General features: G+C 46.8%; 2 protein-coding genes across 2 annotated transcripts in view; one reads left to right on the top strand and one right to left on the bottom strand.

The window, feature by feature from the left end:
• The window catches only part of LOC149466311 (uncharacterized), a 137,086-nt gene that overhangs the window by 82,735 nt on the left and 36,439 nt on the right, over positions 1-17,912 (bottom strand). The gene's annotated exons all lie outside the window — the stretch shown is intronic.
• Positions 4,430-16,834, top strand: LOC149466312 (uncharacterized). The gene is made up of 6 exons (XM_089672980.1): positions 4,430-4,504; positions 5,442-5,604; positions 8,367-8,481; positions 11,647-11,756; positions 11,896-11,998; positions 13,374-16,834. Exons 3-6 carry the CDS (start codon positions 8,451-8,453, stop codon positions 14,471-14,473), a joined length of 1,344 nt encoding a protein of 447 aa, XP_089529106.1. The 5' UTR covers positions 4,430-4,504; positions 5,442-5,604; positions 8,367-8,450; the 3' UTR covers positions 14,474-16,834.

The following is a 17,912-nucleotide window of genomic DNA, read 5'->3' as shown; positions in this document are numbered from 1 at the left end:
CCAAGGATGTCCCTGTAACCAGCCTGATTCTCCCTGGGGTCTAGTATTTTCCTTCCCCCCTCCCGGTTGCCAAGGCGACCGGGGAGCGTCCTGCAGCAGTTTAAGAGGCTGATGCTAGGCGCTCCGTTTTCATTCCGGTGTGCAGTCAGCAAAGGATCTCAAGCTCCAGCGAGACCTTTCTGACTAGACTCTGCAAGCCTAACCCCAGCCTCACAGAGACCCCACAGGAGGGAAGAGGTGGCCAGAGAAAGCTTGCCTGTGATTGCGAGAGACCCCACAGAAGGGGGAGAGACTATCACAGCCTGCGATTGCGAGAGGCCCCACAGAAGGGGGAGAGACTACCACAGCCTGCGATTGCGAGAGGCCCCACAGAAGGGGGAGAGACTATCACAGCCTGCGATTGCGAGAGGCCCCACAGAAAGGGGAGAGACTACCAAAGCCCGTCTGCCAGAGCCAGAGGCCACCCGCCTGATCCAGACTCCACAGGTACCTGCGTTCTGCTTCTACCCCTGGGAGACCAGGCACCCTGTTGGATCCGTGAGTACCTGCTTCCCCACTGTGTTACCTGAACTGTTGCGGTGGTGGCCCCTCGCACCCCGCTCCTGTGTTGGACTACCCCTGTTACAGGGACACCCCCTTGGCTCTCCTAGTGGACTATAAGTGGGTGGGGCCTCTCGTTACCCTTTAGTGGCAAATCCACCCTCTCTGCCACCCCCATATTGAAGGACTGCCGTCTGTTTGTCTCAATAAAGCTTTGTGCATCCGCCATCCACTCTGTGTGTTCTGTCCTGCCTTTCCTCCGTCACAGCCGCATTTTCCCGTGTTTGCGTTTTTCAGCATTTTTTTTTTTGCTCAAAAAAAGTCCACAAACACAAGTTTGCCGCGTTTGCGTTTTTTAGCATTTTTTTTTTACACAAAAATCTTTTTTCTCAAAAAAGTCCAAAAACGCCAGTTTGCCACATTTTCCCGCGTTTGCGGTTTTCAGTGGGTTTTTTTTGCTCAAAAAAAGTCCAAAAACGCCGGTTTCCAACGTTTTCACACATTTGCGTTTTTTAGCGCTTTTTTTGTACGCAAACATTTTTCTGCTCAAAGACAGTCCAAAAACGCCAGTTTGCCGCGGTTTCCCGCGTTTGCATTTTTTAGTGGGGTTTTTTTGTACACAATCATTTTTTTGCTCAAAAATAGTCCAAAGACACCAGTTTGCTGCATTTTCCCATGTTTGTGGTTTTTTTTGTTTTTTTTCATACACAAAAATCTTTTTGCTCAAAAAAAGTCCACAAACACAAGTTTGCCGCGTTTGCGTTTCTTAGGGTTTTTTTTACACAAAAATCTTTTTTTCTCAAAAAAGTCCAAAAATGCCAGTTTGCCACATCTTCCCGCGTTTGTGTTTTTTTTGTTTTTTTCTGCTCAAAAACTGTCCAAAAATGCCAGTTTGCCGCGTTTTCCTGAGTTTGCGTTTTGCAGCGTTTTTTTTTTTGGTCAAAAAAAGTCCAAAAACGCCAGTTTGCTACGTTTTCCCACATTTGCATTTTTTATCACTTTTTTTTATACATAAACTTTTTTTGCTCAAAAATAGTCCAAAAACACCAGTTTGCCGCATTTTCCCACGTTTGCATTTTTATTTTATTTTTGTTTTTTGTTTTTTTTACACAAAATTTTTTTTGCTCAAAAAGAAGTCCAGAAACACAAATTTGCCGCGTTTGCGTTTTTTAGCATTTTTTTTTACACAAAAATCTTTTTTCTCAAAAAAGTCCAAAAACGCCAGTTTGCCACATTTTCCCGCGTTTGCGGTTTTCAGTGGGTTTTTTTTTGCTCAAAAAAAGTCCAAAAACGCCGGTTTGCCACGTTTTCACACATTTGCGTTTTTTAGCGCTTTTTTTGTACGCAAACATTTTTCTGCTCAAAGACAGTCCAAAAACGCCAGTTTGCCGCGGTTTCCCGCGTTTGCATTTTTTAGTGGGGTTTTTTTGTACACAATCATTTTTTTGCTCAAAAATAGTCCAAAGACACCAGTTTGCTGCATTTTCCCATGTTTGTGGTTTTTTTTGTTTTTTTTCATACACAAAAATCTTTTTGCTCAAAAAAAGTCCACAAACACAAGTTTGCCGCGTTTGCGTTTCTTAGGGTTTTTTTTACACAAAAATCTTTTTTTCTCAAAAAAGTCCAAAAATGCCAGTTTGCCACATCTTCCCGCGTTTGCGTTTTTTTTGTTTTTTTCTGCTCAAAAACTGTCCAAAAATGCCAGTTTGCCGCGTTTTCCTGCGTTTGCGTTTTGCAGCGTTTTTTTTTTTGGTCAAAAAAAGTCCAAAAACGCCAGTTTGCTACGTTTTCCCACATTTGCATTTTTTATCACTTTTTTTTATACATAAACTTTTTTTGCTCAAAAATAGTCCAAAAACACCAGTTTGCCGCATTTTCCCACGTTTGCATTTTTATTTTATTTTTGTTTTTTGTTTTTTTTACACAAAATTTTTTTTGCTCAAAAAGAAGTCCAGAAACACAAATTTGCCGCGTTTGCGTTTTTACCGTTTTTTTTTACACAAAAATCTTTTTGCTCAAAAAAGTCCAAAAACATTTTCCTATGTTTCGGTTTTTGCTGCTCAAAAACAGTCCAAAAACACCAGTTTGCCGCGTTTTCCCGCATTTGCGTTTTTCAGGTTTTTATGCTCAAAAAAAGTCCAAAAACAACAGTTTGCCGTATTTTCCCACGTTTGCAGTTTTGTTGCTCAAAAACAGAGAAACGCCAGTTTGACGCGTTTTTCCGCGTTTGCGGGTTTTTTATTACAAAAAAGTCCAAAAACGCCAGTTTGTCGTATTTCCCATCTTTGTATTTTTTTGCAGGTTTTGTTTGCTAAGTCCAAAGATGCCAGTTTGCCGCGTTTTCCTGCGTTTGCATTTTTTTTCTTACACAAAAAAAATGGTTTTGCTCCAAAAACGTCAGTTTCCTGCATTTTGCTGTGTTTTTCAGCATTAGAGCGTTTTTACAGCTAAAAAATCTCCTCTAGAAGCTCACTAGTTCTGGGGGGGGGGGGGGGTTTCAGCCAAAAAATGTTGATTCCAGTCTATGTGAGCATGGACACGTAGGATAACATGCTGGGGGGTTTACTGGCTGTAGAAAAAAATGTCAAAAACCAAAAACAGCCGCTGTACGTCCCGTGTCCCGTGTGCATGACGACTCAAGATTCACTCTTTGCACGTACGTAGTATGTCCAAAAAAAAATTAACTGGTTAAGAGCTCTCTCCTGTGGTGGTGGAGGTGAACAGTAACCGCTAGGAGTCTCTTAGCAACGCCCTTAGCAACATCCTAGAAATTTTCCGGTCAGGCTTCACGAGGTATGTACATGACCTACACCTACAGCAAGGGCACTAGTCAACTTTGGCCAAAGCCACACAGTCTGTTTTTGCCTACAGACGCCCCTTACCGGCAGTTTTTGGCGCAGGTGAACCAACCGTTTAACCAAAAGCACCCTAGTATCAGCCTCTTGTAATCCCCTGCACAGCAGCGCTCAGACTGGGAGAGGGCGGGGCAGAACTAGGAGCCAATCAGCAGATCTACATGCGGACAGGAGGAGAGAGCAGAGTGAGCAGAAGGATGAGATTATTGGTTACTTTATTGGCCAATCACAAGCTGGGGACAGGGAGGTGACCAAGCAATAAAGCTAAACTGAATGGCAGAAAAGTCTGGTCGCCAGGCTGGTTTGCGTGGCGGAGCTGTGTAAAACTCAGGACTGGATGGACAGAAATACAAAATCTTATAGCAGCAAATGAGCTCAGGGAACCCGAACAGGACAAACCCCAAGGCTTATTATTACAGGTATATACATGCAAACGCCATGCAGGTGGTGCTATGGTTGGGATTTGAACCAACGACCCAAGTACAGCCAGGCAGAAGTGCTAACCACTTAGCTACTGTGCTGCTTATGGAGCGTAACCCCCTTATAAGGGGACACAGTGCTGGGACCCCCTCCTCTCATAATAAGGAGACATTATTACCTCCTCCTCCTCCCAGGGCACACACTCTCCAGCCTCGTATCCCCAGCAACAGCAGCTGAGAGTAGAGACAACCCTAGGAGTTTCTGTCTCCACTGGGGCTACGAGAAAATGGCCAGCACAATTTAGCCACAACTGACCCGCCCACAGGAGCTGCAAAGAGGGAGCGAGGTCTGCCTTATAAGGGAAATCCCGCCCACTGGGTTTCTCAGAGCAACTACTAGAGGACCAAAGTAAACATTGTACCTGAAAGAGAAAGTGTAAGGGAACCGACCATTTCCTTGTAGTTCCACTTATTATTATGATCAACAACAACAATAAAGTTATATCTTTCTACATCAGCCTTTATTTATTTTTAGTACTGCATACAGGAAGTAGCATTTCTTGAGCTGTCTTCAATGCCAGTTGGTGGCCATATTGTTGTAGCCCAAAATGACAGGGAGGAGCTCTAGCAGTGTCAGAATCCTCCTAGGGGGGGGGTGAGGTTGAAGAGTGTATGTCCAGTGAGAAGGAGGTAATAATGTCTTCTTATTATGAGAGAAGGGGGTCCCAGCACTTTTGACTGGATGGGGGGTATCATGGACTGGATAGGGGAGATCATGGACTGGATAGGGGGGACCATGGTTTGTACGGGGGGGGGGGGAGATCATGGACTGGATGGGGGACATCATGGACTGAATAGAGGGGATCATGGACTGGATGGGGTGGGATCATGGACTGGATGTGGGGGATCATGAACTGGATGGGGGAATCATATACTGGATAGCAGGTATCATGGACTGGATAGGGTGGATCATGGACTGGACGAGGGGGATCAAAGACTGGATGGGGGGATCATATACTGGATAGCAGGTATCATGGACTGGATAGGGTGGATCATGGACTGGACGAGGGGGATCAAAGACTGGATGGGGTGGATCATGGACTGGATAGGGGGGATCAAAGACTGGATAGGGTGGCTCATGAACTGGATGAGGGGGATCATGGACTGGATAGGGGGGATCATGAACTAGATGAGGGGGATCATGGACTGGATAGGGGGGGATCATGAACTGGATGAGGGGGAACATGGACTGGATAGGGGGGATCATGAATTGGATGAGGTGGATCATGGACTGGATAGGGTGGATCATGGACTGGACGGGGGGGATCAAAGACTGGACGGGGGATCATGAACTGGATGAGGGGGATCATGGACTGGATAGGGGGGATCATGAACTGGATGAGGTGGATCATGGACTAGATAGGGTGGATCATGGACTGGACGGGGGGGATCAAAGACTGGATAGGGTGGCTCATAAACTGGATGAAGGGGATCATGGACTGGATGAGGTGGATCATGGACTGGATAGGGTGGATCATGGACTGGACGGGGGGATCAAAGACTGGATAGGGGGGGATCATGGACTGGATGGGGAGGATCATGTCCACAAATCATTATCTTCCTGCAGGTCCTTTGAACATTAGATGGTGAGCTCCGCTGGGGCTGACGTATTCTCCAAAAATATGAACATCGATGAAGATAGAATCCTGCTGCTGGGACGAAGAAAGGGGGTCTGGCGGTAGAAAACCCCCCGTAGGGTTCATAGATCATTTAGTGCGTCATGTGATCAGGTACGTCACTGGGGATTACTAAGCCTTCCCAAGGCTAGGGCTCGTGATGATCTATTTTGTATATGTCCAACAGGACACTAGGTTCGAGAAATTCTTCGACATTGACACCAAGACAGGAAGTGAGGAGACATTTTCCTAGTGAAACCTTAGACTGCCATTAAAGTCAACAAGAAGGAAAGAAAGAGCGCCTTGAAGTGTAATAACACAAAATCATTTATTAATAATCCAAAATGGCCACTCACACGACACAAACACGGGAAAAAGCTCTTTAAAGAGATGAAGGTCTGTGGTACTGCTCCAAACGCCAGTCTGGAAGCCGCTGGACGAGATGTGAAGAGGAGAAGAGGAAGTCCAACCACTCAGTTCCATGCGCACCTCCTGCAGTTACATCATCCCAATCCATGCAGCGCTCCATGAACTTCCTGTTTCTCCTGGTTGTTATGGCATTGAATGGTTGGCCTTCCTCTTCTCCCTGACAGACTTCAGATCTCACCCAGCGGCTTCCTGACTGGTGTTCAGAGCGGTACCGCAGACCTTCATCTCATTGGTGAGCTTTTTTAGAATATTGATAAATGGTTCTTGTGTTTTTACACTTCAAGGCGCTCTCCCTTTCCTTCTTGTTGACTTTAATGGCAGTGTAAGGTTTCACTAGAAAAATTTCTCCTCACTTTCTGTCTTGGTGACAACATTGAAGAATGTCTCTAACACAATGTCCTGCTGGGGCCCCAGGAAGGATGTTAGGGAAAATCTGCAACAGACACAACGTAATACAAAATCTAACGGGGGTTCCAGCTTTCTCATATTCTTCTACAAATAATACTTTTATAACTGTTTGTGTGTCTCTGATGGAGATTTCCCCTCACTTCTCTCCTGGTGGCAATGTTGTCACCAGAACATGAAGTAAGTGGAAGGCTGCCCAATGGTGTCACTAGATGTGACAGATGTTTTACTCCTTCCTTGTTCTACCTCACTGCCGTGGTTTTATCCATGGTGTTCAGGAAGGTCTTCTGATCATTCAGAAGATAGAAACCTGCAGTTGACTCCAAGATACATTTTAGAATCGTATTTGTGATGGACCACCTGACATCCCGACTGGGTATCTCCACCAAACTACAGCTTCCTCCACTCTGGAACCAAAATATAGCAAACTTACCCCAAGCATCAGACGCAACCAATGTTGGAATAAAACAAGGACTGATTTTATTAACAAACAGCATTTATACACAAAACCCTTCCCCCCTAGACAGGTACGGCCCACATTACAATTCCGGGACAAAATTACATTTCATAAACAAACAAACACAAGAAAACAATGTATTCCTTCCCGGCACCTAGCAGCCTGGACTCTGGAGAGGATTAAACAAGGTGAGAGCTTATCCACTAAACCTAATTACAGCAAACAATAGTTGATGCCAGGAAACCTGGAACAGAAAGTGAAGTTTCTTAATCCCACATATGCTGGAATTTACCCCACCCCCCTCACATAGTTCCACTATGCACAGTATGCCAAGAGGTCCCAGAAACAGTCCCTCCAGCCCCAATTGCATGGAAAGGGTAGCTGGTAAAATTCACGGCCAGCCAGGAACCCAGGCAGGTGATATAACCCTCTTGGGGAGAAGGTTCCTTGTAACCCCAAGAGGGAGGGGGCTCCTTATTCCTGGGTCCATAATTGGTGGGAAGTTGGCTAGCCTCCAGGTTTCTAGTAATGCCAAGAGGAGGGTCTCCTTAGTCCTGGGTCCATAGTCGGTGGGAAGGAGGGTAGCCTCCAGGTTCCTAGTAATGCCAAGAGGAGGGTCTCCATTAGTCCTGGGTCCATTGTTGGTGGGTAGGAGGCTGGTCTCTGGACTCCTAGTAACCCCAAGAGGGGGGTCTCCTTAGTCCTGGGTCCGTAGCCGGTAGGAAGGAAGCTGGCCTCAAGATTCCTTGTAACCCCAACAGGGGGGGTCTCCTTAGGCCTAGGTCTATAGTCGGTGGGAAGATAGCTGGCCTCCAGGTTCCTTGTAACACCAACACGGGGGTCTCCTTAGTCCTGGGTCCATAGTCGGTGGGAAGGAGGCTGGCCTCCAGGTTCTTAGTAACACCAAGAGGGGGAGTCTCCTTAGTCCTGGGTCCATAGTCGGTGGGAAGGCGGCTGGCCTTCATGTTCCTAGTAACCCCAAGAAGAGGGTCTCGCTAGTCCTGGCTCCATAGTCGGTGGGAAGGAGGCTGGCCTCCAGGTTCCTAGTAACCCCAAGAGGGGGTCTTCTTAGTCCTGGGTCCGTAGTCAGTGGGAAGGAAGGTGGACTCCAGGTTCCTTGTAACCGCCACAGGGGGGTCTCCTTGGTCCTAAGTCCATAGTCGGTGGGAAGGCAGCTGGCCTCCAGGTTCCTAGTAACCCCAAGAGGGGGGTCTCCTTAGTCCTGGGTCCATATTCGGTGGGAAGGCGGCTGGCCTCCAGGTTCCTAGTAACCCCAAGAGGGGGATCTCCTTAGTCCTGGGTCCTGAGTCGGTGGGAAGGCGGCTGGCCTCCAGGTTCCTAGTAACCCCAAGAGGGGGATCTTCTTAGTCCTGGGTCCATAGTCGGAGGGAAGGCGGCTGGCCTCCAGGTTCCTAGTAACCCCAAGAGGGTGGTCTCCTTAGTCCTGGGTCCATAGTCGGTGGGAAGGCAGCTGGCCCCCAGGCCCCTCCAGCAGCCCAAGTCACCGTGGTTTCCGTGACAGTATTATTTTAAGGTGCAGTAATAATGTGTTATATTAGCAATTATATTTTTTGTTAAATTGCAGAAACAAACTTTACATACCAGAAAGTTTACTCAACATGGACATATAAAGAAGTCTGTAGAAAAACATAAGGACGAGGATGTCATCATGGAGGACCATCAGTCTGTTAAATCTTCAGGTAAGAGATACCGTTGGGTTTGAGACCAACTTTGGGGGCTGAGATGCCCCGATAGTTTGCTGAGAAAGGATTGGAAGAAAATTGACTTGAACAAACTTCTGATGACAACCCAAACAAACACGTGAGGTTAATTGGACACTTCGAAGCAGGCCTGATTACCCAAAATCACTGTCCAACCACAGGAGCAAAGACCTTGCTTTGCCGACTGAGCAAAAGCAAACCCAACCAACAATGATACAGCATGTCATGGAGCTCCCCCCAAAAGAGTAGAGGCTTCAATAGCAACATCCAAGATGGACCAATGTAACTATGTAAAAATTGCCGTACGTAAACCTCGGCTTTAATATCTTTGGCTTTAAAATGATGAAAAGTCTAAATATTTTTGGCCAGATAGGACTTTCAACAGCAAATATAATCAGTCTACTAAATGGTCTTCAGAAAGCATGGCAAACGTATTGGGATCCATCTAGATCAGGGGTCTCCAATCTGTGGCCCGAGGGCTGGATGTGGCCCTTTGCTAGCCTTTATCCGGCCCTTGGGGCACTATTCCTCCCAATGATATGAGGTGCTATTCCTCCCACTGACATCAACAATGGGGCACTATTTCTTTCACTGATACCAATGCTGGGGCATTATTCCTTCCATTGATACCAATGATGGGGCACTGTTCCTCCCACTGATACCAATGATGGGGCACTGTTCCTCCCACTGATACCAATGATGGGGCACTATTCCTCCCACTGATACCAATGATGGGGCACTATTCTTCCCACTGATACCAATGATGGGGCACTATTCCTCCCACTGATACCAATGATGGGGCACTATTCCTCCCACTGATACCAATGATGGGGCACTATTCTTCCCACTGATACCAATGATGGGGCATTATTCCTCCCACTGATACCAATGATGGGGCACTATTCCTCCCACTGATACCAATGATGGGGCACTATTCCTCCCACTGATACCAATGATGGGGCACTATTCCTCCCACTGATACCAATGATGGGGCACTATTCCTCCCACTGATACCAATGATGGGGCACTATTCCTCCCACTGATACCAATGATGGGGCACTATTCCTCCCACTGATACCAATGATGGGGCACTATTCCTCCCACTGATAACAATGATGGGGCACTATTCCTCCCACTGATACCAATGATGGGGCACTATTCCTCCCACTGATACCAATGATGGGGCACTATTCCTCCCACTGATACCAATGATGGGGCACTATTCCTCCCATTCATACCAATGATGGGGCACTATTCCTCCCACTAATACCAATGATGGGGCATTATTCCTCCCATTGATACCAATGATGGGGAACTATTCCTCCCACTGATACCAATGATGGGGCACTATTCCTCCCACTGATACCAATGATGGGGCACTATTCCTCCCATTAATACCAATGATGGGGCACTATTCCTCCCATTAATACCAATGATGGGGCATTATTCTTCCCATTAATACCAATGATGGGGCACTATTCCTCCCATTAATACCAATGATAGGGCATTATTCCTCCCATTGATACCAATGATGGGGCATTATTCCTCCCATTGATACCAATGATGGGGCATTATTCCTCCCATTAATACCAATGATGGGGCATTATTCCTCCCACTGATTCCAATGATGGGGCATTATTCCTCCCATTAATACCAATGATGGGGCATTATTCCTCCCATTAATACCAATGATGGGGCACTATTCCTCCCATTAATACCAATGATGGGGCATTATTCCTCCCACTGATACCAATGATGGGGCACTATTCCTCCCATTAATACCAATGATGGGGCACTATTCCCCCCATTAACCACTCTCCTACTGGGCACTCATACCCCCTTCTTGACCAGGCCAATTTTCAGCTTCCAGCGCTGTCGCACTTTGACAATTGCGCGGTCATGCAAGATTGTACCCATATGAAATTTTTATCATTTTTTTCTCACAAATAGAGCTTTCTTTTGGTGGTATTTAATCACCGCTGGGCACTTTACTATTTGCGCTATAAACAAAAAATGTGCAAAAAAAAAAAAAAAGTTTCTTTGTTTCTATTATGAAATTTTGCAAACAGGTAATTTTTCTCCTTCACTGATGTGCGTTGATAAGGCTGCACTGATGGGCACTAATACGCGGCACTGATGGGCACTGCACTGATGGGCACTGATAGGCAGCACTAATGAGGTGGCACGGATAGGCGGCACTGATAGGCAGCACTAATGAGATGTCACGGATAGGTGGCACTGACTGGCATCACTGCTAGGCATTGACTGGCGCAACTGCTGGGCACGGACTGGCACAACCGCTGGGCACTGACTGGTGGCACTGACTGGTAGCACTGCTGGGCTGCACTGATGGGCACGTGTGGGTGGCACAGGTGGGCGGCACTTCTGGGCACAGGTGTGTGGCACTACTGGGCACAGGTGGGCGCACTGCTGGGCACAGGTGGGCGGAACTGGTGGGTGGCACTGCTGGGCACCGATCATCGGGGCACTGATCATCAGTGCCCCGATGATTGGTGCCAATCCCTGCTCTGACAACTGCCGGTTCTCGGCAGTACTTTCCTCACGCTCTGACAGCGTGAGGAAAGTGCAGCCGAGAACCGGCAATTGCATTTCCCGGTGATCAGCATGTCATTGGACACAGCTGATCACGTGGTAAAAGGCCGCTGTGATTGGCCTTTTACCACATCACGTGATCAGCTGTGTCCGTAGGACACGGCGATCACGGAGATCGCCGGATGCGCGCCCCCGGGGGCGCACAGGAGAGCGCGTTCTGGGAGGACGTCATATGATGCCCTCCCAGAACTGGCTGGCCGCAGTGTAGCCGTCATTCGGCTATCTGCGGTTAGCAAGTAGTTAATACCAATGATGGGGCATTATTCTTCCCATTAATACCAATGATGGGGCACTGTTCCTTCCATTAATACCAATGATGGGTATTAATGGGAGGAATAGTACCTCATGTCTATTTTTACTGATGCTGGGCCCGGGACATTCTCTATCCCCACTGGTCACAATCTGGCCCTCCTAAAGTTTGAAAGACAGGCCCTTTGTTTGAAAAGTTTGGAGACCCCTGATCTAGATTAATCATCTTCTGATATAGACATAGAAACAATATATTCTTTAAAGTGTGTGTGTTTCTTACAGATGGATCCAGTAATGGGAACTCACCAGAGAGATGTCCCCGTCCTCTGTATTCCCCGGACTCCACACAGGAACATCAGGAGATCCCTCAGGAGGATCAGGAAGATGAGAAGGTAAAAGAAACCAAGAGTCTTCACAAATATTGCAGCCCTTCTTCTCAATGTTCTGCACTTGCTAGACTTTTTCCTGGAATACTGTTCTGTGTAATATGAGATAACCAATGTGCAATATTTTTTACTTTATGTCATTTAGGATGAAAATCTGGTTTATGTCAAAGTTGAGGTTAAAGAGGAAGCAGACGAGACAGATGGGAGGGATAATAAGGCGGAGGAGATTCCTGTAGAGATTGGCACAGGTGAGTAGTAAACCCTAACTCCTTGGCGCCGATGGTATGCAAATATATGGCTTCTCGGCGGCTGGGCCTTGACTCCGAGAGGCCGCATATTTGCGTACCCAATGTAAACAAACATACCGACAGCGAGTGCCCTGCGCTCTCTGACACCTCTTGGAGAGGTCCCTATCGCTACTTGCAATCAGGTACTTTCCGATCATGTTACTGCTGTGACAGCCATTCACGGTCACATGACCCTAAACCCCACCCCCGCCTCCTGGCATCACAAACACCTTAAAGGACCAAGAGGCTCAGGTGCCAAGGGGTTAAAGTGTTACTAAACCCACAACCCCCAATTATGGTGGTCACATGACCATAAACCCCGCCCCCTCCTCCTGGCATCACAAACCCCTTAAAGGGCCGGGAGGTGCCGGTGCCAAGGGGTTAAAGTGTTACTAAACCCACAACAGTCTGTATATGCAGTAAAGCATGCTTGTTATACTCACCGTGGAACCTAAGGGGTTAATCCTCCACATTGTGTGAAAAGCCTGTTTGACCCTATCTTCTCTGATCCTCCCCTTCTTCTACTGTCCCCAATCCATCTGCTGATAGAACAGAGCCTTGAGGTCAAGCTGCACATGCTCAGTTTGGTGTGTATTGCTAGAGTTATTTTTTTTTTCTTCCTGGGAGAGTGCATGTGATCAGCACAGGGCCAATTAGAGGGCCAGGGGTTATGCAGCCTCATAGGACAATCAGGGGAGAATGAAAACTCCTCCTACAAGCTTTAACCAGTGCTGGGCTGGACACTGATAGAAGTCACAAAACTGCTATATACTGCTGATTAGAAAAGGTATTTAGCAGTTTATATTTACTAAAATAATTGCACTTCCATGTTCTATGTACTGTGGGAGACCAGATATAATGAATGCAGGGTCCGGGGAGAGAGGATATAGTGAATGCAGGGTCCAGGGAGAGCGGATATAGTGAATGGAGGGTCCGGGGAGACCGGATATAGTGAATGCAGGGTCCATGGAGAGCGCTATAGTGAATGCAGGGTCCCGGGAGAGTGAATATAGTGAATGCAGGGTCCTGGGAGAGTGGATATAGTGAATGCAGGGTCCGGGGATAGCGAATATAGTGAATGCAGGGTCCTGGGTATAGTGACACTTTAAGGACGCTGTGTGAACCCCACTGAAAAACCTAATGGGAAGTGTCCACCTCACCAGGCACAATATGGGCGCCCTAATAGTTATTCTCTCATTCTAGAGGAAGGCAAGAGGGCTTGCGACTTGACAAGTCACATGACCATTGTGACAGTAGTGAATGCAGGATCGTGGGTTTAGTAACACTTTAAAATAAGATTCCTCATTATTTCTTCTTCGTCCCTTATTTCCTCCAGATGGACGATACAGAAAGTGCAACATGGAGAAACATCTCATTATAACTCAAGATGGTGAAACAGAAGACGATGAGATCCCCGAAGATTACACAGGAGAGAGCCCCACGATGCCAAACCACCCTGTAGAGAAGCCATATTCATGCGACAAATGTAGAAAGTGTTTCACTCAAAAATCTTTTCTCCAGAGGCATCAGAAATGGCACAGCGGCGATAAGCCCCATTCCTGCCCTGTGTGTGGGAAATGCTTTACGCAAAAATCCGATGTTGTCAGACATCAGAGGACTCACACAGGAGAGAAGCCATATCCATGTTTCAAGTGCGGGAAATGCTTTTCTCAAAAGTCTTTTCTCATAAGACACGAGAAAGTTCACACAGGGGAGAAGCCGTATGCCTGTTCTGAATGCGGGAAGTGTTTTACGGAAAAGTCAACTCTGGTCATCCATGAAAGAAGCCACACCGCTGAGAAGCCTTTTTCCTGCTCCGACTGTGGTGAATGCTTCCCTAGGAAAGACAGCCTTTTGGCGCACCAGAGGTCTCACACGGGCGAGAAGCCCTTTTCATGCTCCGTGTGCGGGAAATGCGTCTCTTCCAAATCTCAGCTTATTAGGCACCACAGAATTCACACGGGGGAGAAACCTTTTTCGTGTCCGATCTGCGGGAAATGCTTCACCCACAAGTCAAACCTTGTTTACCACGAGAGGACTCACACAGCTGAGAAGCCACACACGTGTCCCGAATGCGGAAAATGTTTCACCCAGATAGGGAACCTTATTTCACACCAGAGGTCCCATTCGGGGGAGAAGCCGTTTTTCTGCGCCGAGTGCGGCGAATGTTTCTCCAGGAAGTCGTCCCTCAGCAGACATAGAAAAGTCCACACCGGGGAGAAGCCGTATACGTGTCTCGAGTGCGGGAAGTCTTTTGCCGAAAAGTCGCACCTGGTCACACATGAAAGAATTCACACCGGAGACCGGCCATTTTCCTGTTCCCATTGTGGGAAAAGCTTTACGGATAAATCGGATCTGGTTAAGCACATTAAACGCGTTCACGTTCTGACCATGGAAAACGGATCCCAGCAGGATCCTTCCTTATCTGATATCTAGAGGAGACAAGAGGTCCTTGAGTTTAAGATGGATGGTTTGCATCGCGACGGTTGACAAAAACTGTAGACTCAAAATCTAGGTGCTCCTTCAACAGGAAGGATGGCATTAGAATCAGCGTACGCTTAGACGTAGAAAGTCTACCATGAACCTGTGGCTATGCCCATGGAACCACTTGGAGCTTCTACAGGGCTTGAGGACAACCCCATGGCATAGGATGTCTCGAGGGCGGGAAATGTTTGGAGGAGGAGTGTGGATACATGCTCCCCCCATACCAAAAAGTACTAGTTATTTTATTCTCACTCCTGTCTGCTAAACAAAACGTTGAGGAAGCGTGGGACAGGCCAGTAGGCTGGGGCTGTCATTAAAATTAAACTGTTGCTTTAGGTGAAAACTCATATCGGAGAACCTCGGATTCATTTTACAGCACCTTAAAAAAAAAAAAAGCTCCTATTTTCAGACTTCATTTTTGTTTTCTGATTCCCGATTGTTGTAAAAATGTATAATAAAAAACAGTAAAATTACAAATATAATTAAAAGGGAAAAAATCATTGAAAATGATCAAGTTGCTCGAATATGATGATAATATTCTTAAATGTTGTGCAGAAAGACAATTTGCTCAGATTGTATGTGAAGGCAATTTTATTTTTAGTTTTGAATAGAGTAGGGAAACCTTAGACTCTTTGAAAATTTTTTATTGCTGTCTGGGTTCCCATTCGGGAGATTCACCTCTATTTGTATATCTACCCCCTTAAAAGTTTTCATGAGTGCCGGGAGTACAGCTGTCTCTATACTTCTTGTATGTGAAGGCAGTTTTAGTTTTGGATAGAGTAGGGAAGCCTTAGACCCTTTGACAAGTTTTTATTGTTGTCTGTGTTCCCTTTTGGGAGATTCACCTCTCTATTTGTATATCTACCCCCTTGAAAGTTTTCCTGAGTGCCAGGAGTACAGCTATCTCTATACTGCCTGCCTGGAGCGATGCTGCTTCCTCGTACTGGAGCTGCTCTGCCGTCCCTCCCCTTCTGCTGTCCATTCACAGAAGTCTTTGTATTTTGTGAATAGGTTGACAGAATGCAAGGTTATCCGTGATTGGGCAAGAGGAGGGTTGTGCAGAGTGACTGTACACAAATCTGCAGCTGCAGAAGCTGAGACCAGAAGGCTTTAGCCATGCTCCTGGTGCTTAGTAGAAATGTCTGTGTTCCCACTGGGGAGATTAACCTCTATTTGTATATCTACCCCCTTGAAAGTTTTCCTGAGTGCCGGGAGTACAGCTATCTCTATACTTCTTGTATGTGAAGACAATTTTATTTTTATTTTTCGATAGAGTAGGGAAGCCTTACACCCTTTGACAAGTTTTTATTGCTTTCTGTGTTCCCACTGGGTAGATTCACCTCTCTATTTGTATATATACCCCCTTGAAAGTTTTCCTGAGTGCCGGGATTACAGCTATCTCTATACTCCCGGCCCTCTGCCTGGAGAGATGCTGCTTCCTCATACTGGAGCTGCTCTTCTGCTGTCCATTCACAGAAGCCTTTGTATTTTGTGAATGGGTTGACAGAATGGAGGTTATCCATGATTGGGCAACAGGATTGTGCAGAGTGGCTGCACATGAATCTGCAGCTGCAGAAGATGAGACTAGAAGGCTTTAGCCATGCTCCTGGTGCTTAGTAGAAATGTCTGTGTTCCCGTTTGGGAGATTCACCTCTATTTGTATATCTACCCCCTTGAAAGTTTTCCTGAGTGCCGAGAGTACAGCTATCTCTATACTCCTTGCATTCTGCCAGGAGAGATGATGCTTCCTCATACTGAAGCTGCTTTGCCCATCCCCCCTTCTGTTCTCCATTCACAGAAGCCTTTAGTTTTTTTTCAATAGGTTGACAAAATGCAAGGCTATCCATGACTGAGCAAGAGGAGGGGTGTGCAGAGCCACTGCACACGACTTTACAGACTTGCAGAAACTGAGACCAGAAGGCGATAGTTTTGCTCCTGATGCTTAGTAGAAATGTAGGTTGTAAATTAACCCTGCTGGATCACTTCCACACACTGCAGCCTCCCCTTGTGCGTTCCCCAGCCTTGTTTCCCCGGGCTCCATGCGCCTGTTCACGTACCTAAGACCAGCATGTCAGGTGCCACCAGGTAGAGAGGAGGGAGACCAACAAACGCCGCTGCTTTCCTCTTCCTGCCCCTGATGATGTAATTTGTGACAAAACACATAGGGTGGACCTGGAGGCCATGACGTCATCATGCATGAATGCATACCTCGTGGAATTCTGGGATGTGTACTTTCTTATATGCTTTTATGCACATCATCTATGTAAGTATTTCTTACTGATTTAAAATTAAATATATGCTGGAGTTACACTACTGCAGAAGTCTTTTTGCCTTTTTATACACTGCTCAAAAAAATGAAAGGAACACTTTGAAAACACATCAGAACTCGATGGGAAAAATCTCCTGCTGGATCTCTATATGGATATGGACTGGGTAATGTGTTAGGAACGTAAGGATACCGCATCATTTGATGGAAATGAGAATAATCGACCTACAGAGGCCTGAATTCAAAGACACCCCGAAAATCAAAGTGAAAAAATAATGCAGCGGGCGAGTCCATTTTGGTGAAATGTCATTGCAGCAACTCAGAATGGTCCTCAGTAGTTTGTATGGCCCCCACATGCTTGTATGCATGCCTGACAACATTGGGGGAGGCTCCTAATGAGACTACGGATGGTGTCCTGGGGTATTTCCTCCCAGATCTGGACCAGGGCATCACTGAGCTCCTGGACAGTCTGAGGTGCAACCAGGCGTCGGATGGACTCATGACATCCCAGAGGTGTTCTATTGGATTTCGGTCAGGAGTGCGTGGGGGCCATTCAATGGTATCAATTCCTTCTTCCTCCAGGAATTGCCTGCACACTCTCTCAGCATGATAAATCAGTAGCAGGACCATTTCCTACCAATCAGAGATGAGGGCCATTTGAGTGAAGAAATTATGTTTCCCTAAGCAGGCTAAAATACAGTGTTCAAAAATGATAACAGTTCCAGTTTGCATTACACAAATGGTAAATATGCCTATGCTGCCCTACTAACAACGGTTAGCCTACAGTCAACACCATACTTACCGTGAGGCAAACAAGGTGTTTGTCTTGGGCAGCAATTTTCAGGGGGGCCGTGTCACCCCCTCCCCAACCTTAACAAGGGACACGTGGCAGGGATGGGGACCTGGTGAGGCTTAGCCATGGAATCCAAGGAAACTGGAGACTGTAAGCTTCCCGCACAAGGAAGGAAGACACTGGGCTAGGCTCTGGGGATGGCCGGTGCGGCTAAGGTTAGTGCATGACTAACTCTCTCTGCAGGTGCTATGGGGGGTTGTGGTTGGCTGAAAGTAACGGTGGTGGGGGTCAGGGGGGTAGTTGGTGGAGAGTGGCAGTGGTGGGGCCTTGGG

Source organism: Staurois parvus, unplaced genomic scaffold (assembly GCF_062004578.1).
Source record: "Staurois parvus isolate SC_StPar_1 unplaced genomic scaffold, SC_StPar_1.0 ptg000132l, whole genome shotgun sequence".
In the NCBI taxonomy this organism is placed as follows: domain Eukaryota; kingdom Metazoa; phylum Chordata; class Amphibia; order Anura; family Ranidae; genus Staurois; species Staurois parvus.
The sequence above is the reverse complement of the archived record's forward strand: the minus strand, read 5'-3'. Positions and strand labels throughout refer to the sequence as shown.